Source organism: Oncorhynchus nerka, linkage group LG9a (genome assembly GCF_034236695.1).
Source record: "Oncorhynchus nerka isolate Pitt River linkage group LG9a, Oner_Uvic_2.0, whole genome shotgun sequence".
In the NCBI taxonomy this organism is placed as follows: Eukaryota; Metazoa; Chordata; class Actinopteri; order Salmoniformes; family Salmonidae; genus Oncorhynchus; species Oncorhynchus nerka.
The window spans coordinates 62,265,997-62,288,909 of NC_088404.1; the positions used below are offsets into that span (position 1 = coordinate 62,265,997).

Genomic DNA, 22,913 nt, shown 5'->3' on the forward strand with positions numbered 1-22,913 from the left:
GCGAGCCACTCTCACTTCCTCTCGCAGTTAGCCTAGCGATTAAGAGCGTTGGGCCAGCAACTGAAAGGACGCTGGTTCGAATTCCCGAGCCAGCAAGGTTGAAAAATCTGCTGTTCTGCCCTTGAACAAGGCAGTTAAACCCCAACAACTTCTCCCTTGGCACTGATGACGTGGAAGTAGATTAAGGCAGCCCTCCAGACCTCCCAGATTGACTAGGTACCCTCTTTCCCCAATATTGATTGCAATGGCCCCCTAGAATGCGGATTTACGGCAAAAAGTCCTTAGGCTTAACTGTTTCCTGTTTTTTCGGGAACAGGTAAGCATAGGGTTGCAAAGGGAGGGTATATTACTGGAAACTTCTGAATTTTACCAGTAAACTACCAGAATTTTGGTAACTTTCAAGTACTTTATGTAATTTATCAGAAGACGTCTGGTGGCACCTTTGGGGTACTTCGGATTATCAGAGGTGTCTGTAATTATTGCTTGCCCTCTGTGTGGCCTTATCACATGTAAAATATATAAAATAAGCAAATATGATTTTAAAATAAAAACTCTAATGACAGCTGTAAAAAATTATTCTAATTATAAACCATCAACTTAGAAAATACCATTGGCGTTTAATACAGTATGAGGGTTTCTGCATGAAATATCCTTAATATTATTTATTTTTTACACACTTTTATTTATTTTACTATTTCTTTGTTTTAGCACCAAACTAGTGGCAGTTGTGAAAAAAGTCAATAGTTGGAAGAGTTGCAGAGTTCATTTCAAATAATGCCATTGTTGATTAGATGCTTTTTTCAGTAAATAGTGTATTTTCTCTTAAACCATATGGTCTATCCACTAGAAACTCAAGGTCAATATGGATACAGATATCACATTTTTATACTATAGATGAATATATATATTTTTTAAAGTTATTCAAGTATCAAATACCAAAGTTCCCATAGATTCCATTTTCTTCTCATCTCTCAATGTTGAGTGTTATAGCACCATTTTTTACCCAAGTGGTAGCATATGGCATTGATATACTGTATACGGAACGCAGAAGCGCGCATCTGCCATTCGTGGTGATTGCATAGGCCTATATAGACATCATTGGGTAGTGTGCTGCCAAGTGTTTTTAGGACCTTAAATGTACTGTTAAATGAATCAATTACATTGCTAACCAGCAGAATATTATATTTAGTGATCTAGCTAATGCGTTTTAAGTTTCCACTTTCTCAGATGGTGATATTAATACACAAAAAATATATCAATCTCTACTGAATATATCTATCTATCTATCTATTTATCTATCTATCTACAAAATATCTCATAAATTCATGGGCCCTATTTTGAGAGTAAAATATACCAACAAAATACTAATTGTCAACCCACAATTCATGACAATCTGGTTTAGGTTGCACATCAAAATATATTGTGTCATGCATTCCTGCTTGGACATATTTGATGAAACAATTTTATTTTTATCGAATCACACAAACTCAGTAGCACTGTAATGACTTTATTACAAATGTTCTCTTATCACGTGATGGAGTGACTACATTTTTGAGAAAATGGCATGGAAAGTGGCATTCCCCACCTGGGGAAAAAGTTAGTCGTGAGCCCTGATTAGCCTGAATTGGCTAATTAGTTAATTGCGCACTCTCACCTTGAAGCGTATGAACCTCTTCTTCCAGGAGTGCTTGCCTGAGAGGTATATCTGGCGCAGGGCCTCATGGCACAGCTGCATGTCAATGCCATCAGGCCCGACAGTGAACTGAAAGGCCACGGCCTGGTGAGCTTCTGCCATGGTGACTGCTGCTGTACAGGGTCACTGAGGAGAGAGGGAGGAGGGGACATGACACATCGATAGGATTAGTTATTTTTCCCTTTTATTTAACCTGGAAGTACCATTGAGGTTAGAAGACCTCTTTTATTTATTTTTTATTTCACCTTTATTTAACCAAGTAGGCTAGTTGAGAACAAGTTCTCATTTACAACTGCGACCTGGCCAAGATAAAGCAAAGCAGTTCGACACATACAACAACACAGAGTTACACATGGAATAAACAAACGTACAATCAATAATACAGAAACATCTATAAACAGCATGTGCAAATGAGGTAAGTTAAGGGAGGTAAAGGCAATAAATAGGCCATGGTGGCGAAGTAATTACAATATAGTAATTCAACACTGGAATGGTAGGGTGTGCAGAAGATTAATGTGCAAGTAGAGATACTGGGGTGCAAAGGAGCAAGATGAATACATAAATACAGTACGGGATGAGGTAGATTGGATGGGATATTTACAGATGAGCTACAGTATGTACAGGTGCAGTGATCTGTGAGCTGCTCTGACAACTGGTGCTTAAAGCTAGTGAGGGAGGTAAGAGTCTTCAGAGATTTTTGCAGTTCATTCCAGTCATTGGCAGCAGAGAACTGGAAGGAGAGGCGGCCAAAGGAAGAATTGGCTTTGGGAGTGACCAGTGAGCTATACCTGCTGGAGCGCGTGCTACGGGTGGGTGCTGCTATGGTGACCAGTGAGCTGAGATAAGGCGGGGCTTTACCTAGCAGAGACTTGTAGATGACCTGGAGCCAGGGGTTTTTACAAGGGGGACCTTTGTTACTAAGGTCATGACATGGTCAGGGAAAGATCGTCTCAAGGTCAGTCTCATCTTGTCACGCCCTGGCCTTAGTATTCTGTGTTTTCCTTATTATTTTGGTTAGGCCAGGGTGTGACATGGGGATTTATGTGGTTTTGTCTGGGGTTGTTTATAGTTATGGGATTGTGGTTAGAGTAGTACTCTAGGTAAGTCTATGGTTGCCTAGAGTGGTTCTCAATCAGAGGCAGGTGTTTATCGTTGTCTCTGATTGGGAACCATATTTAGGCAGCCATATTCTTTAGGTCTCTTGTGGGTGATTGTTCCTGTCTTTGTGGCACCAGAGAGGACTGTTTTGGTATGTTTCTTGTTTTGTAGATTGTTGTACTTTCAGCTTTATTAAAGATGTACAAAACTAACGACGCTGCATTTTGGTCCGCCTCTCTTTCCCCAGAAGAAAACCGTTACACATCTCTTTACTTGTAGCTAGCTTAGCGTAAAGACAAGTGCAGTTTAATTTCAAATTTATTTATAAAATACTGTAAAATGTTATTTAAAAGTAAAAGGTACCTAGATAAAGACTTCATAACCCATATGCATTTCATAAACGCTTATGCCATCAGTTAATGATAATCGGTTCTACAGTGCTCTGCAACCAGGGGTGGGGGAAAAAACAGAAAATACCAATCTACAGGGTCCTGTTCATTTAAGTCATGGAACAGAACTATTTCAAAGTTTTGCAATGGAAAACGAAAAGGAGTGTTTTGTATTGGACAAGTACAGATAGTCCCAGTTTTCTTCCTCTTGGAGCCTAATGAACACGACTCGGCTCTTCTCTCAGTAAAACACTGAGCTTGACGAGTCTGGACTATCCAACTATCCAGACCATTCTAAGTGCATCAGCACTGCAGAAACATTCACACTTTGCTTCTTTCCCTATTTCCTAGAAATCAAATGGGGACATTCTTCAACAGTCAGCCAAATTCCAATATGTAAACCAATAGGACCTATTCCAGCGAAATAAGCCTCCCACTGAATAGAGGTAGGCTATGCTTATTGGACTAAACATTGATGGGTTGTTTCCAATAAGTGGTAACTAGCCTACTATTCCAAAGTGCTGTAATGTCCAAATTTGATATTTTGGATCTAACCGACGTGTCTTTGTGAGACGCAGAGTAGGTGAACGGATGATCTCCGCATTGTGTGGTTCCCACCGTGAAGCACGGAGAAGGTGTGATGGTGTGGGAGTGCTTTGCTGGTGACACTGTCAGTGATTTATTTAGAATTCAAGATACACTTAACAAGCATGGCTACCACAGCATTCTGCAGCGATATGCCAACCCATCTGGTTTGCGCTTAGTGGGACAATAATTTGTTTTTCAACAGGACAATGACCCAAAACACACCTCCAGGCTGTGTAAGGGCTATTTAACCAAGAAGGAGAGTGATGGAGCGCTGCATCAGACGACCTGGCCTCCACAATCACCAAACCTCAACCTAATTGAGATGGTTTGGGAGCACTTTGTGTACATAGTCCCCCCCCAAACAAATACTAACCTCCCCTGTTATTGCAATGATGAGAGCTTAGAATGTCTTAGGGGTATGATATTTCTGCGTCTAACCTTCTCATTCATCATTATTCATGATTAATTCAGGACTGTCCATAATCATGGTAGCATTCACAATATAGAAGTGTTTAGCAACATGTCCTATTCTTATTTACAATAAAAGTGACTCCAAAATAACACAATACATTATTTACCATTAATTTCAATTGAGCACAAAAGAATCTGAAGCACACTTAAAACAAACAGCAAATGCATCCAAGAAGTTTGTAGAGTCACAAGCTTTATGTAGTCATTCTGCGCTAGGAATATGGAACCTTTGGTCCACTAAAATGGTGGGACTCTGTACAAAAAGTGCTGTAATGTCTAAATGGTCCACCCGAAACGTAAATCACTTGGAGTTGATTTGCCCATGGGTGGAATCTCAGTCTCAGTCAGTTGGGGAACCCTGATGACCTACTTTTGACCAGACCCCTGTAGGTGCCCAATAGGGAATAAAGCCTATTTGAGACACAGCCTCACTCTTTTTAATCCCCAACAAGAGGTGGAATCTCAGTCTAGAAGACTACAGTGCCTTTGGAAAGTATTCAGAACCCTTGACTTTTTCCACATTTTGTTACATTACAGCCTTATTCTAAAATGGATTAAATACATACAAATTCCTCAGCTTTCTACACACAATACCCCATAATGACAATGCGATCAGGTTTAGAATATTTTGCAAATTTACTAGAAATAGAAGAAAGAAATACCTTATTTACATAAGTATTCAGACCCTTTGCTGTGAGATTTGAAACTTAGCTCATGTGTATCCTGTTTCCATTGATCATCCTTGAGATGTTTCTACAACTTGAAGAGTCCACTTGTGGTAAATTCAATTGATGGGACATGATTCAGAAAGGCACACACCTGTCTATATAAGGTCCCACATTTTACAGTGCATGTCAGAGCAAACACCAAGTCATGAGGTTGAAGGAATTGTCCATAGAGCTCCGAGACAGGTGTGTTTCGAGGCACAGAGCTGGGGAAGGGTACCAAAACATTTCTGTAGCATTGAAGGTCCCAAGTGGCGCAACGGTCTAAGGCACTGCACTACAGATACCCTGGTTCGAATCCAGGCTGTTTCACAACAAGCCGTGATTGGGAGTCCCATAGGGCGGAAAATAAGAATTATTATTAACTGACTTGTCTAGTTAAATAAAAAAATAACACAGTGGCCCCCATCAATCTTAAATGGAAAAAGTTTGGAACCACAAAGACTCTTCCTAGAACTGCCCACCTGGCCAAACTGAGCAATCGGGGGAGAATGGCCTTGGTCAGGGCACTGAAAGAGCTCTAGGGTTCCTCTGTGGAGATGGGGCAAACCTTCCTGAAGGACAACCATCTCTGCAGCACTCCACCAATCAGGCCTTTATGGTAGAGTGGCCAGACGGAAGCCATTCCTCAGTAAAAGGCACATGACAGCCCACTTGGAGTTTGCCAAAAGGCACTTAAAGACTCTCAGACCATGAGAAACAAGATTCTCTGGTCTAATGAAACCAAGATTGGCCTAAATGCCAAGTGTCATGTCTGGGTGAAACCTGGCACCATCCCTACAGTGAAGCATGGTGGTAGCAGCATCAAGCTGTGGGGGTGTTTTTCAGCAGCAGGGACTGGGAGACTAGTCAGGATGGAGGGAAAGATGAACAGAGCAAAGTACAGAGAGATCCTTGTTGAAAACCTGCTCCAGAGCGCTCAAGACCTCAGACTGGGGCAAAGGTTCACCTTCCATCAGGACAATGACCCTAAGCACACAGCCAAGACAATGCAGGAGTGGCTTCGGGACAAGTCTCTGAACGGCCTTCAGTGGCCAAGCCAGAGCCCGGACTTGAACCTGATCAAACATCTCTGGAGAGACCTGAAAGAGCTGTGCAGCAACGTTCCCCATCCAACCTGACAGAGCTTGAGAGGATCTGCAGAGAGGAATGGGAGAAACTCCCCAAATACCGGTGTGCCAAGCTTGTAGCGTCATACCCAAAAAGACTTGAGGCTATAACTGCTGCCAAAGGTGCTTCAACAAAGTACTGAGTAAAGGATCTGAATACTTATGTAGATGGTACAGTTTTTTATTTTTTTTTATAAATTTGCCCAAAAATTCCATTTTTTTTGTTTTGTTATTATGGGGTATTGTGTGTCGATTGATGATTAAAAAAAATATTTAATCAATTTAGAAAGAGGCTGTAACATAAAACAATGTGGAAAAAGTCAATGGGTCTGAATACTTTCCAAATGCACTGTATTTGAAGGCACATCTCATTTCACTAGATAGAACTCAGTTTAAACCTACTACTAGCCTACTCAGTGGTACGAGGAGAAGCAGGCCTAATAAAGCTAGGTATGCCAGTTCATTTGCAGTCTGGTTGGTAAATGATTGAGTAGTTTTACAATGTACACTTTTACCATCACATATCCTTACAGGTTCACTCAAGGCCCAAGGCATTTAATTATTACCTGTAAATCGCATAGATCATTACCCAGGTAAGGTCTAAAGTTCTAGAGGTACTATGCTATGCATTATATTTCAGTTTAACATGGCCATGAAACTTTTATCCAAAAACATATTGGTGGAGTATGTTTTACAATATTATCTACTATCACAGATCTCTGGGTTTGTCGTATATACAGTGGCAAGAAAAATTATGTGAAACCTTTGGAATTACCTGGATTTCTGCATAAATTGTTCATAAAATTAGATCAGATCTTCATCTAAGTCACAACAACAGACAAACACAGTCTGCTTGAACTGTTGGAATCATGGAAATAGAATGATTATTTTAATTCTATACTCTATAGAATATAATAGTGGGCACTCTGAATACAGTGTTGAAAATATCAGGAAAATATCAGGAAGAGTTATTGTGACAGGGTAGGAACCAAAGTGTTAATAAGTGTTTTAGGGGACCCTATAATCTTTGGCTACATTAACTCTTACATTAACTGTTTTCTCATGTAGCTAACATATTAATTATTTGCATATTCTGTGTCTGCCCCATCGACCGAAAGTCGTCTGTTCACTCGACCCATCGATTGGTTAATTTTTTTAAATGCATATTTTCCATATATAGACATATATACAGTGGGGAGAACAAGTATATGATACACTGCAGATTTTGCAGGTTTTCCTACTTACAAAGCATGTAGAGGTCTGTAATTTTTTTAATCATAGGTACACTTCAACTATGAGAGACGGAAACTAAAACAAAAATCCAGAAAATCACATTGTATGATTTTTAAGTAATTAATTTCCATTTTAATTTAAAAAAAAATGTAAATAGGTCATGTAAAAACCCTAACCGGTCCATGCATCAATACCGGTATATCGTAAAATATGGTATACCACCCAGCACTACTGCAATTCTAGTCCATTTTTTAAGCTACACTTAAAAATATAAGCTACACAAAAATATAAACGCAAGATCAAATGTTGGTCCCATGTTTCATGAGATTAAATAAAATAAAAGATCCCAGCCCGGTGGAGGAGTGAATTAACGAATTTTGGGCGTACTCCAACCATGGAAGAAATCAGGCCCACTCTCCCTGCTGGTCCTGGCAGTGACTCTTCAGGAACCTCCCCAGCTCCTGGTTCATCCCCTCCACCTGCCCATTAGACTGAGGCCTATACCCGGAAGTGAGGCTGACAGTGACCCCGAGCTTCTCCACCAAGGCTCTCCATACCCGTAATGTGAATTGGGGGCCACGTTCAGAGACGATGTCCTCCGGTAGTCCTTAATGTCAGAAGACCTGCTGAAATAGTGCCTCAGAAACATGGAGAGCAGAAGGAAGAACAGAGAGAGGGAAGAAACAGGATTTGGAAAATCTATCCACAACCACCAAAATGGTTGTGAAACCGTCAAGAGGCAAGATTAGTGACAAAGTCAATGCATAGATGAGTCCAGGGATACTGAGGCATGGGAAGGGGAAGAAGTGGCCATGCTGGAGCGTGCAGGGGGAGATTTGGTTTGAGCATACACGGAACAGGAGTTGACGTAGCGAATAACGTCCTGCGCCAAGGTAGGCCACGATTACTTCTCAGAGATAGATTGAGTAGTACGAGAAATACCTGGATGTCCAGCAACGACAGCTGTGTGTGCCCAGGTCAGCAGCCGATCCCTTATCCCCGTGGGAATGTAGATGTGCTCAGGAGGACAGGTAGTGGGTGCAGGCTCCCTCTCCAGAGCCTGGCTAATGTCAACATCTACGTCCCAAACCACAGAGGCTACAACTTGAGAGGTAGGGATTATGGGTGAACTCTGGACAGGATCCTCTCCCGAATTGTAGAGATGGGACAACGGCTTTGGTGTTCTTTGAGCCTGGGCGATAGGTCAGCGTGAAGTCAAATCTTGTAAATAATAGGCCCCACCTTGCTTGGCGCAGATTCAGCCTCCTCGCTGTCTGCATGTACAGGTTCCGATGGTCGGTGAGGACGACGAATGAGTCCTTGGTGCCCTCAATCGCCGACGTCATAATTCCTCTCTGTAGGGGACAGTTTCTTAAAGTAATATGCACGGATACAATTTTTGTGGATTGCCTTGTCGTTGAGACAAAACTGCCTCCACGCCGACCTCTGAAGCATCCACCTCCACCACAAAGGATATTGTGGGATCTGGGTGTGAAACGGTCAAACGTCCCTTAAGGATACCGAAGGCCTCATCAGATGCTGGACTCCACATCAACCTACGGGGACCACCCTTGAGGAGAGCGGTGAGAGGAGCGGCAATGGAGCTGAAGTTCCTGATGAAACCCCAAAAACCGTTGTACCCCTTTATGGTGGTTGGGACTGGCCATGACCTGACCGCATCTACCTTCTTGATGTCCATCTTCACTCCTTGCAGGCTGATTTGGTAGCCTCGGAAGGAGACAACCTCCTGATGAAACTGGCACTTCTCAGCCTTGACAAACAGTTGGTTAGCCAGGAGGCATTCCAGGACTACTCGGACGTGAGTGATGTGATCCTCCAAGGTAGTCATGTAGACCAGGAGGTTGTCGATATACACAACCACCTGGAGCCCATGCATGTCCCAGAACACCTCGTTGAGGAATGCCTGGAACATGGACGGAGCATTGGCTAAGCCAAATGGCATCACCAAGTACTCCTAGTGACCAGACATTGTGCTAAAAGCTGTCTTCCATTCATCCCCCTCCCGGATGCAGATGAGATTGTATGCACTCCGCATGTCCAATTTGGTTAAGAATCGGGCCCCACAGAGCTGTTCGATAGCTGCCGGCAGAGGGTAACGGTACTTGGTGGTGATCTCATTGTCCTCTGTAGTCAATACATGGGCGTAAACAATACACGGGCGTAACCCTCCATCCTTCCTGGCCACGAAGCAGAAGGCTGCAGACGCAGGAGAAGTGGACATGCAGATGAAACCTTGTTGGAGCGCCTCATGGATGTATCCTCCATGGCTTTTGTTCCAGCCACCGAAAGAGGGTAGATGCGTCTGCACTGGGGCAGGTCGATGGCACAGTCCCAGGGGCCATGAGGAGTGAGAGAGGTGGCGCAGGTTTCAGAAAATACCTCCAGCAGGTCCTGGTATACCTCCAGGATGTTGGGTTGAAGGGCAACCACAGGACTCCAACGTGGAACCACAGGCAACGGGAAAGCAGGTCCTCCAGCATTCGGGTGCCTAGCCCGTGATTTTCATCCTTGACCATGAGATGGTGGAGTTATGGCGTTGAAGCTAAGGGAGGCCGAAAATGATCTTGTGAGCTGGTGCACTGGTGATGAAGGGAATGTTCTCCTGATGGATGGACTCCATGGTGAGGGTGAGTGGTCTGGTGATGTGTATGATGGTCCCGGAACCTAATGCCCGATTGTCGAGGGCTTGAACCGGAAAAGGAGACGAGAGCCAGTATGAGGTGATGTTAAGAGAGGAGGCAAGGGTCTGGTCAATACAGATCCCTGCGGAACCGGAATCCACTAATGCTGTAGAAACAGTACGAGGGACAGTCAACTAGTGTGATCGACACCAAAAAGGGTTTGGCAGAAAGTGATGAAGAGTGGATACTCACGCCTGCCCCTGCATGTGGAAGATCACGTGACCTTCCTATGCGCTTGTCGAATCCTGAGTTGGGATGTACCGGACACTGCTGGAGCTAGTGCCCTCCTTGACCACAATAGAGACATAGCCCCAGCTGTCTCCATCTGCGTCATTCCGCCTCGGGGAGACGTGTGACCCCTACCTCCATGGGTTCAGGCTCTGATCCAAAGTGTTCACAGAGGGACGCTCCCGAAGTAGGTTATCCAGATGGATGGCCATCGCGATGAGTGTGTCCAAGGAGAGGTTGTCGTCTCAACAGACCAGTTCCGTCTGAACCTCCTCACGCAGACCTCTTTGGAAGAGCGTACAAAGCGCCGGCTCATTCCATCTGCTGGATGCTGCTACTGTCCGGAAGGTGAGTGCGTACTCAGCAGCAGTCTGGTCCTCCTGCCGTAATTGGAGTAGGCGTTCACCCCCCTCTCTGCCCTCCGATGGATGATCGAAGATACTTCTGAACAGAGCCATGAACTCCTGATACGAATCCAGCTCCTCCTCTGCCAGACGGCCGTAGCCCATTCCAACACCCGCCCAGTCAGCAGAGAAATAACTGTATCAACCTTGGACATCTCAGTGGTGGGGGCTCCCACCTGCTGCACAAAATAGAGGTAGTAGGAGTAGCTTATTTTGACAAAACTCCTGATACTTCAGAGAAGTATCAGATAGACAGATAAAGAGAAAACATACAAAACACAACAACTGTTCAGAGACAAAAAATAAATAAAAATCCCTATAAGATTTAGTAAATGCAACAAGTATTAGATTGAGAAAGATTCAGAGAAAAAATCCAATGAAAAAACTGTGGAACTTGGGGCAGACACACTCCATGGATATGTAGGCTCCCCTCTCGATTGTGCTCTCCCTCTTCCTCTTCCTCTCTCCATCCACTCTCCTCTCCCTCCACTTCTCCCTTCTCTTCCTCCTCGCTCAACATCTCTATCCCTCCTATCATCTCTAACTCCTCTTCCCCCCTGCCTTCTGCTGCTGAGCCCTGACTCTCCACATCAGCTCCCTCGCTTTCACTGACCTAGAGGAACAGACTAAGAGAGAGAGAGAGAGAGAGAGAGAGAGAGAGAGAGGAGGAGGAGGGCAACAAATAGGATACAATTGGTCCAGAACATCATCTCTCTCTCCCGCTCAGTCTCTGTCTTCATTACTCTCTTTCTCTCAACCACACACATACGGTCTACCTAATAATCACCTCTTGGGAGTTTCCATAATGAATTGTGTGACACAGTTGCAGGCCTCCCATTACACACACACACACACACACACACACACACACACACACACACACACACACACACACACACACACACACACACACACACACACACACACACACACACACAGTTCATGGTGTGCATATGTACAGTGCATATGTACATATTTTATTCTAAAACGTATATAAAATAAATCCTCATCAATCTTCAATCTACACACAATACCTCATAATGACAAAGCAAAAACTGATTTTTATACATTTTTGCCTAATTTATTACAAATAAAAACATAAATACTTTATTTACATAAGCATTCAGACCATTTGCTTTGAGACTCAAAATGGAGTTCACATGCATCCTGTTTCCATTTATTATCCTTGAGATGTTTCTACAACTTGATTGGAGTCCACCTGTGGTAAATTCAATTGATTAGACATGATTTAGAAAGGCACACACCTGTCTATATAAGGTCCCAAAGTTGACAGTGCATGTCAGAGCAAAAACCAAGCCATGAGGCCGAAGGACTTGTCCGCAGAGCTCTGAGACAGGATTGTGTTTAGGCACAGATCTACCAAAACATTTCTGCAGTATTGAAGGTTCCCAAAAACACAGTATCATTCTTAAATGGAAGAGGTTTGGAACCACCAAGACTCTTCCTAGAATTGGCCGCAAACTGAGCAATCGGGGGAGAAGGGCCTTGGTCAGGGAGGTGACCAAGAACCTGATGGTCATTCTGACAGAGCTCTAGAGTTCCTCTGTGGAGATGGGAGAACCATCCAGAAGGACAAATATCTCTGCAGCAATCCACCAATCAGGTCTTTATGGTAGAGAGGCCAGACGGATGCCACTCTTCGGAAAAAAGGCACATGACAGCCCGCTTGGAGTTTGCCAAAAGGCACCTGAAGGACAGACCATGAGAAACTAGATTCTCTGGTCTGATGAAACCAAGATTGATTGAACTCTTTGGCCTGAAAGCCATGTGCCACGTCTGGAGGAAACCTGGCACCATCCCTATGGTGAATCATGTTGGTGGCAGCATCATGCTGTGGGGATGTTTTTCAGCGCAAGGACTGGGAGATCCTTGATGAAAACCTGTCCACTCCAGAGCGCTCAGGACCTCAGACTGGGGCAAAGGTTCACCTTCTAACAGGACAATGACCCTAAGTACACAGCCAAGACAATGCAGGAGTGGCTTCGGAACAAGTCTCTGAATGTCCTTGAGTGGCCCAGTCAAAGCCCGGACTTGAACCTCATCGAACATCTCTGGAGAGACCTGAAAATAGCTGTGCTGCAACGCTCTCCATCCAACCTGACAGAGCTTGATAGGATCTTAGGTAAATGTGATTTCACTTGTTTGTTTATAAATTAGCAAATTTTTCTAAAAACCTGTTTTTGCTTTTTCATTATGGGGTATTGTGTGTAGATAGATGAGGGGGGAAACAATGTAATCTATTTTACAATATGGCTGTAACGTTACAAAATATGGAAAAAGTCAAGGGGTGTAAATACTTTTAGAATGCACTCTATGTCAGACTGATGGATAATCAGACAGGATAGAGTGCATAAAATATATTCATGAATATGATCATAGATGGGTCAGATTATAACCATAAAGACTATATAGGTTACACACACTTCAAGACCCATAGTCAGATTACTTTTTATAGATGGTAAGAAGTCTAAGTACTGTATGTGGCACAACCGTTTACAGATTTAATGCATCATAAACTATTGTTTATTTATTTAGGATGTTGAAAGTAAAAGATTGCAAAGATGACACTATATGCAATTTAGTCAAACAGGTTTCAAATAATTCTTCATCTGTTTCGATGGGTATAGTTAGCTGTTTGTTTTTGTAGGAGGGAGTGAGACAAATCATTTTTTTTATTTAACCTTTATTTAACTAGGCAAGTCAGTTAAGAACAAATTCATCTTTACAATGATGGCCTACCCTGGACCAATGGCCTACCCTGGACCAAAGCAGCGGCACGCCATTGCTAAATGCATTTGGGGAAACACTAGGCCTACAGGCCTAGGCTATAACCATACACATTGGAATCTCTGTTTTATTTTATTTTTACAGTACTTGATATTCATGTCTCATAGCGCATGAGAAAGACTGTTCAGCTACTGTAAGGCCGGGGTAAAGAATGACAATCCATGGACACTGCGACTTCAGATATAGACTCGAAGGTTCAATAAGAGCAACCACACACCTTCAGGGGACAAATAAAATAAGGATAAATCACATGATCAGAGCGCTGGCACATGCTACGACACCAAACTCTAAACTGAAGCTATCCCAGAAACCCCTGCTCTTTATAGTCAGCGCCACAGCATCCACTATCACAATAAAAGTCCTTCAATTACAGTCCCACATTACTATAACAACTTGTCTCGTTCCTGAAACCTGACACTCACAAGCTCTCTTGAAAGACATGCAGTTGGGAAAAGCTAACAACAAAGGGTTGAAATAAGATGCAGAATGCTACTATTAGCCTAAACTATCTGAATTGATTTGAGAAGTGTATGCCACATCTTACAATACAACTAGCTAATAATTGAACAGAGGTCACAGAGAGAACTTCAATTGATGTGGAGCAAGCATGCTACAGACATCCATTTGTACTGGTATGACATGTTACACATAACATTGCCGTGTAGGCATGTTAGTGTGTCTGGGATTCAGAGAAAGATAATGTTCCATATCTTTACAAAGTGGCATTGCATGTGACTGAATATGATACTATTATTTGTTAGAACATGGCCCACCCCACTGACCTCTATAGGTCAGCCATTTTGGTCAGGGAGTTGGTCAACCATGGTTTGCCAGCGCTGTGATAAAAGTGTAGAATAAGACATTTTAAGAATGTATCTGCACTGTATGTGTGTTAGCTGGGAAGCCAGGAGTAATGATTCCATTAATTTTTTAATTAACTGCCACTATGTAACTCACCTCCTGGAGTCGGTCTTATATAGCAAAATGTGATTTTTTTATATATTTTTTTACATTGGATAAAAGTAGAGACTCGGAGCTACAAAATGGTATATCGTACACTGCATTTGAGGAACAATGGGAAAGTAATTCTGCTTTGAAAGTTGATCTACTTGTAAACTCACTTTTCAGAAAATCTTCTTTGAATGTTTTGGTATCTAGTGAAGAGCTTCTCTTTGTCTACAACCATTCAGCATCATTCACACCCCACCCATCTCGTTTTGCTCAGAGCGCACACTTGATGCTCTGGGCGATAATTTCTTTACCTCTGGATAACATGAAAACACGCCTAACCAGCTCTGCTGGCAACAATTTCATTATGACCTTTTGCAGACGTTTACTGACACCGGCCATATTCAACGGGTGTTGTACACACGTAACGTTAGCTAACGAGCCAGCCTGCTAACGTTAGATAGTTAAACAACAATGAACAAAGTACCAACACTGCCTAAGTGCAACACTTCCTAACATTAGGCTCTAACTAGAAAAGCAAACGGCTCTGGGAAACAAATAATAATGTCAGCTAGGGAGCCAGCCAGCTAACGTTAGCTAGCTAGCTAACAGTACACTTTAGCTTGAAATGAAACCACTTTATGTCAAAATTAGAAAGGTGTAATATCTGAAAAGGAAGCTAGCTAATGCTAGACTACCTTACCTGTATACATCAACATGTATTATGGACGCGTCTCCCTGTCAGGAATGCCATACCACGGTTGCACTTAGTTTGAAGATGTAATCCGGAGACAGCTGTTTTCTCCATCTCTTTAGCTATCATACTCTAATTCCACTGATTTCAAAACTTGATCCTCCAGAAAATGGAGAGCAACACGTTTGAAGCTGCACTACACAAAACCTTTCTAGGGCAGGTGTTCCGCTAGCGGAACCCCTCGACAACATTCCGCTGAAAAGGCAGCGTGCGAAATTCTAAAATATTTTTTTTTACAAATATGTAACTTTCACAAAGTCCAATACAGCAAATGAAAGATAAACATCTTGTTAATCTACCTATCGTGTCCGATTTAAAAAATGCTTTACAGCGAAAGCACAACATATGATTATGTTAGGTCATAGCCAAGTTTAAAAAAACACACAGCCATTTTTCCAGCCAAAGATAGGAGTCACAAAAAGCAGAAATAGAGATAAAATGAATCACTAACATTTGATGATCTTCATCAGATGACAGTCATAGGACATCATGTTACACAATACATGTATGTTTTGTTCGATAATGTGCATATTTATATCCAAAAATCTCAGTTTACATTGGCGCGTAACGTGCAGTAATATTTTGATTCCAAAATATCTGGTGATTTTGCAGAAATATTCATAATAAGCATTGATAAAAAATACAAGTGTTATTCACAGAATTAAAGATAGACTTCTCCTTAACCTGTAGTGACGCCCAGCCTGTCAACAGGACCGTTATCGTCATCTGACACTAATTAGCATAACGCAACGGACATAAATCTTCGTAGAAAATCTTCCTATTCATGAAAATCACAAGTGAAATATATTGGAACACAGCTTAGCCTTTTGTTAATCACCCTGTCATCTCAGATGTTCAAAATAAGCTTTACAGCCAACGCTAGACAAGCATTTGTGTAAGTTTATCATAGCCTAGCATAGCATTATGCCTTGCTAGCAGGCAAACTTGTCACGGAAATCAGAAAGCAATCAAATTAAATCGTTTATCTTTGATGAACTTCGGATGTTTTCACTCACGAGACTCCCAGGTAGACAGCCAAAGTTCATTTTTTCCCAAAATATTATTTTTGTAGGCGAAATAGCTCCGTTTGTTCTTCATGTTTGGCTGAGAAATCGCCCGGAAATTGCAGTCACCACAACGCCGACAGAAACATATCGATAGAATCGACATATCGACAGAAACATGGCAAACGTTGTTTAGAATCCATCCTCAAGGTGTTTTTCTAATATCTATTCGATAATATATCAGTCGGGCCAATTCGTTTTTCACTCTGACGGATTGGAGTAATGGCTACCTCTGTATTTTATGCGAGAATCTCTCTCGGAGCCACCATGTGACCACTTACGCAATGTGGCTGCCTACGGCTATTCTTCAACAGAAATACGTAAAACTACGTCACAATGCTGTAGACACCTTGGGGAATACGTAGAAAGCGTAAGCTCGTTGATGGTACATTCACAGCTGAATAGGGAGTCATTGGAACGCAGTGCTTTCAAAACCTGGGGCACTTCTGGATTGAGAGCTAACTCTGTCGGGAGCGCGCGTCACGAGCCTGAGACACTCTGCTAGACCCTTGACTCATTCAGCTTCCATTCCCCCCTCCTTTATAGCAGAAGCCTGAAACAAGTTTCTAAAGACGGTTGACATCTAGTGGAAGCCGTAGGAAGTGCAGCTTGACTCCATAGACACTGTGTATTCGGTAGGCCAAGCTTTGAAAAACTACAAACCCCACTTCCTGGTTGGATTCTTTCTCAGGTTTTCGCCTGCCATATGAGTTCTGTTATACTAACAGACATCATTCAAACAGTTTTAGAAACTTCAGAGTGTTTTCTATCCAATACTAATAATAACATGCATATATTACCATCTGGGACAGAGTAGGAGGCAGTTCACTCTGGGCACGCTATTCATCCAAAAGTGAAAATGCTGCCCCCTATCCCAAAAAGGTTAAAGCCGCATTCGACAGGATTCACAACACAGACTGACAAGCTCAAATAGACAGACGACATTCAATATGGTAGCCAATCTTCTCTCGGCATGTCCAGCCCACTCATTATCTCAGACAATCATGGCTAGTTGAAAGGTTTCTAACTTTTTCTGTGGCTTAACCAACAAAGCTCATAATTTAATAATTGTATTTGTATTTACAGATAGCATACAAGTTTGTTATTAAGGCACATGAAAGTTCACATGTTCGAGACAAAATGTCTGCATTTCGATTCAAACGATGTGCACGCTTCAATGGGGCAGGAGGATGTGTGTTGTTGTGATTCTGGATGGCCAGATAGCTAGCAACAATGACTAGAAACTGCCATGTGGAGAATTGTAAGTGGCTCGTTTTATCTTATCGTGTTATCTGGGCTCCTGAGTGGCCAACGGTCTAAGGCACTGCATGTCAGTGCGAGAGGTGTCACTATAATGCCTGGTACGAATCCAGGCTGTATCACATCTGGCTGGGATTGGGAGTCCCATAGGGCGGCCACAATTGGCCCAGCGTTGTCCGGATTTGGCCAGAGTAGGCCGTCATTGTAAATTAGAATTTGTTCTGACTTGCCTAGTTAAATAAAAGGTTACATTTAAAAATGTTGATCTTGATAACATGTCTTGTTTTGAGTTGTTTTGACTGATGACACATCTATATTAACATGGCTAAAATCCTCTAGGTAGATGTATTTGAGAGAAACATTTCAATAAACATTGGAAACAAAATATAGTGCACATGTGAACATTCTAAGCCAAACCCGTCTGTTTTGCCCCATACTGTAGTTGTGCACAGATTAGTTTTGTTGCTCAACACCCATTAAAGCAATCCAGTATTGAAGCAAAGATTGTCTTATTGACAAGATAGTCAAGTGACCGCTCTAACAATGGAAATACATGTCCTCAAAGATGGAAGACGGGCAGGAGGAGACGAGATCAGGTGGGACCATTCTAGCTAATGAGAGGGCAGATACTTGTGTGAACAAAAGGCCTTCGTGATCGAAAGTGGACTCCTCTTTGTATCTGTGCCATTCTTGCGTCTGTGACAGCATGGGCAAGGCCATTGAGTATATCTCCATTTTAAAGTAGTCCATTTGCTTCTTCATTGGCTGATTGCTCTCAACTCATAGGAATCCCCATCCAGCTGACGACTTTAAAATGGTGGAAGCCTTCAATGGCAATGTCTATGCTATAACGGGTTGAAGCCATAATGAGTCCTCTATCTATATTTATGACAACTCCGATATGAAATTGTTTTTTTTAAATGGCCTAAATGCCACATGTCCACTTATATCAGTGCATTTGTAACAACCCATCCATTATGAAACTTATATTAAATCAAATAAGCCTCACATAGCAAATTAGCTATTTTCTGTTTACCAAATTTGACACTCTCTCATTGACCTCCATACAAAAATTCCTCACTGCCTGGGCTTATTTTCGTGGACAGATTTGGGTGGAGTAAAACCTTTCACGTCGCCTCTTCCTCTCTGGTTGAAATCTCCTGAAGCCTTGTTCACATTACCCATAATTGTAATAGCAACGCCTCCTTGCTGTTAAAGGCTCCATTGCTAGACGTATACTGCATACTTTGAAATTGTTCAAACTTTGCGTCGTCTTCTGTCCAGCCAGAGTCCATCGAAGAACAGGAAGTTGCCAAACCACAGAAGATGAAAATATGTGGCTTTCGGTGATGGCTTTATGGAATAGCTAGCAACTTGTAAACCATTAACCATTCATATAAGTGAGTACTATTTTAATAGTAATGTTAAATAATACACATTGGCTGCTAAGCCAATTATATTATATGACTGTTGCCTCCCGTTAAGTTTATTGTGATGGTAATGAAATGTTTTTAATAATAATTTTTAGGTGGAGGTTGCTAGCTACATTGGTATCTTCAACCTAGCCTAGTTTTTTTTAGCTAGATAGATATAGCTACTCTGCAGTGCAAGCTAGCTTAACCTACTTTAAAGTTAGAGAAACAAGTTGAGGAAAAAGTAACTTTAAAAAAACATGTTCTATTATTACTTGAAACAATTTACTTATCATGTCTTTAATGAAAATGTCATATTTTCCAATCTCCAAAAATAAGAGACAGGCGCTCCTCTTTTCATACAGTGTAATGAAATATATCACGATGCGTATGGGCATGATATGCAAACCTCCCTGGCCAGGTTGCAAAATAAATGTACACATACATGTTATTCAATCATTTCACCCATACGCTGACGCGCTTGAACGAGCGTCTGCGTAGCCAGGCGTTAAAATAGAACTTGGTTGGTTTTATTTGAGCAGCTCGGTGCGCTTCAAGTCCCCTCCTTATTGGACGTCAGGAAGATACAAACCCACTGGAGGCTTAAAAGATCAATTAAGAAAGATTCAATTAAGATAACTAACTAAAAACCTAAGTAGGTTTTTCTTTTTATCTGTGGATTAATCGCCAGCGTAGAGGTACACGATTTTGTAAGACTCTGTGTAAAAAATTATACAAAGATCCAGCTAAAAAAAAGTACTCATCCAAGGCTTTTCTTTATTTTTACAATTTTCTACATTGTAAATTAATAGTGAAGACATCAAAACTCTGAAACTCTGAAACTCAAAACTCTGAAATAACACATATGGAATCATATAATAACCAAGAAAGTGTTAAACAAATCAAAATATTATCAATATTTTAGATTCATCAAAGTAGCCACCCTTTGCCACCCACAGCTCTCTTGGCATTTTCTCAACCAGCTTCACCTGGAATGCTTTTCCAAAAGTCTTGAAGGAGTTCCCACATATCCTGAGCACGTTGGCTGCTTTTCCTTCACTCTGCGGTCCAACTCATCCCAAACCATCTCAATTGGGTTGAGGTCAGATGATTGTGGAGGCCAGGCCATCTGATGCAGCACTTCATCAATCCATCTCTCATTCTTGCTCAAATAGCCCTTACACAGCCTGGAGGTGTGTTGGGTCATTGTCCTGTTGAAAAACAAATGATAGTCCCACTAAGCGCAAACCAGATGGGATGGGCGTATTGCTGCAGAATGCTGTGGTATGCCTTGAATTCTAAATAAATGACAAACAGTGTCACCAGCAAAGCACCCCCACACCATCAAACCTCCTCCTCCATGCTTCACAGTGGGAAATACACATGCGGAGATCATCCACTCACCTACTCTGTGTCTCACAAAGACACGGTGGATGGAACCAAAAATCTCACATTTGGACTCATCAGTCCAAAGGACAGATTTCCACTGGTCTAATGTCCATTGCTCATGTTTCTTGGCACAAGCAAGTCTCTTCTTATTATTGGTGTCCTTTAGTAGTGGTTTCTTTGCAGCAATTCGACCATGAAGGCCTGATTCTCGCAGTCTCCTCTGAACAGTTGATGTTGCAATGTGTCTGTTACTTGAACTCTGTGAAGCATTTATTTGGGCTGAAATTTCTGAGGCTGGTAACTCTAATGAACTTGTCCTCTATAGCAGAGGTAACTCTGTGTCTTCCTTTCCTGTGGCGATCTTCATGAGAGCCAGTTTCATCATAGTGCTTGATGGTTTTTTCGACTGCACTTGAAGAAGTATTCAAAGTTCTTGAAATTTTACGGATAGACTAACCTTCATGCCGTAAAGTAATAATGGACTGTCATGCTTATTTGAGCTGTTTTTGCCATTATGTGGACTTGGCCTTTCAACAAATTGGGCTATCTTCTGTATACCACCCCTTCCTTGTCACAACACAACTGATTGGCTCAAACACATTAAGAAGGAAATAAATTCCACAAATTAACTTTTAACAAGGCACGCCTGTTAATTGAAATGCATTCCAGGTGACTATCTCACAAAGCTGGTTGAGAAAATGCCAAGAGTGTGCAAAGCTGTCAATCAAGACAAAGGTTGGCTACATTGAAGAATCTCAAATATAAAATAGATTTTGATTTGTTTAACACTTTTTTGGTTACTACATGATTCCATGTGTTATTTCATAGTTTAGATGTCTTCATTATTATTCTACAATGTAGCAAATAATACAAATAAATTAAAACCCTGGAATGAGTAGGTGTGTCCAGCTTGTTATTCAAGCTTTATTTAACTAGGCAAGTCAGTTAAGAACAAATTCTTATTTACAATGACGGCCTACCGGGGAACAGGGGGTTAACTGCCTTGTTCATGGGCAGAACGACCGATTTTTTACCGTGTCAGCTCAGTTCATCTCCCAGGACAAAGTGGCTAGAAAAAGCAAGCTATCTTAATGGCCATTAATGTTAAATGTGTGTTTCGGTATGCCCCCAAATTAGTATCGTTGGTTCACAATTGGTTTCGATATTTTAACCTGCGTGTCATGATCGCCTCTGGTGTGGATGGACAAAATCATCATGCGCGCATTGACTCTGTAGTCAGCTTATGAAGGACATATTTCTGGGTACCTAAGGCAGCCAGCAACGACGCAGTTGTGTTTCCATTCAGCTTGTGTTTCACCAGCCACTTTCCCTTCCCCCAGATGGGTTCCCGTGATCACATGACTGTGCTACTGGAAACTGGGGGAAAGGTCGTAGAGCTGTTGCGCTCGAATTCTAGGCAAACGAATAACGAATAACTCGCAACATTATAGCCATCATACTCTGCGATAATAGGCTACGTTGTTTATTATTATACTTGGGTGAACGTGTAATAAGCCACGATAATAAAGTAAATAGTATTATGTGATGGAATAACTGCATAAAAACGGGATCCATTCAAATGTAATCGCAATCTTGTTTGTTTATACTAAAACGAAAGAAAAATATGTTCTCATCATGAGCTATAGGTTTCTTCTTTTACTCATTCACGCACATAATACACATTTGTATCTTAAAATACCTCACATGGGAAATATTATTGGATATGTTTCTCTGGGGTTGAATTACAGGCCACTTGGAGTAAAATGGGGTCAGCATTTCCCTATGATTGGAATAGGCTATAATTCAGTGTTTCTGAGTCAACCTAAATTAACTTTAGTCAATGTAAGAAGGTATAAAGCTAGATAATCTAATGCAGTGCCTAATGATTGATCAATGCCTTGCATAAGGCCCTCAAAGGACACACACCTGTACTGTACTCTCTCTGACCTTCCTCTTCTCTATTTGGAGGTTACATGTGTACAGAGGGCAGGTGTCCCCTTTGACATTGTAGCAACGTTTAGACAATAGCTTTGCAGCTAAAAATGTAAACAAACTTGGGGAATAATAAAGTATTTGCCAATGAGACTGTTAGAGAATGAATGACCTCTTATTTGGACTCCTGCCCAATAGCAGTGTAATGATCCCAACAACAGTTCAGCGATTCATTGATAGGAAACCTGCTGGTTTTGTTGTGAAACAAGATTGTGTCCTCTTGCTGTCAAAATGCCATTACATGAATGGTAGGCCTACTGTATTTATATCCAAATAGTGTCTTTTCAACACAGATTCCTTACATTGGAGAGATAGTCAAACAAATATATATTTATTTGTTTAACATTTCTAGGGAGTCATGATGAGACCATGGTCTCTTTCGCAGATGAGCCCTGCGTGAACACATCCACAAACAACATGGTTTTATTCAAGTGTCATATATGGTAGTTATGACCCAGGAGTAAGTGCAAACAAAGGTCAAAATACTAGATCTAAGTATTTAACTTAAACTTGGTTTATAAACACTTCCGTTTCATAAACACCTATGGCTCATTGCGAATTTAGGTCTATAGGCGATTGTCTTCTTTACAAACGCCTCATAGTAGTAAAATATTTTTGTATGACCATTTCACTACGCTGAAGACTG

The 22,913-nt window shown here is 41.7% G+C and overlaps 1 protein-coding gene across 1 annotated transcript in view; it reads right to left on the bottom strand.

Annotated features, from left to right (window-relative positions):
• The window catches only part of cpt1ab (carnitine palmitoyltransferase 1Ab (liver)), a 74,403-nt gene that overhangs the window by 51,069 nt on the left and 421 nt on the right, over positions 1-22,913 (bottom strand). Inside the window, 1 exon segment of the mRNA XM_029668819.2 lies at positions 1,655-1,819. Within this exon segment, the coding sequence (XP_029524679.2) occupies positions 1,655-1,795 (141 nt within the window). The 5' untranslated portion in view covers positions 1,796-1,819.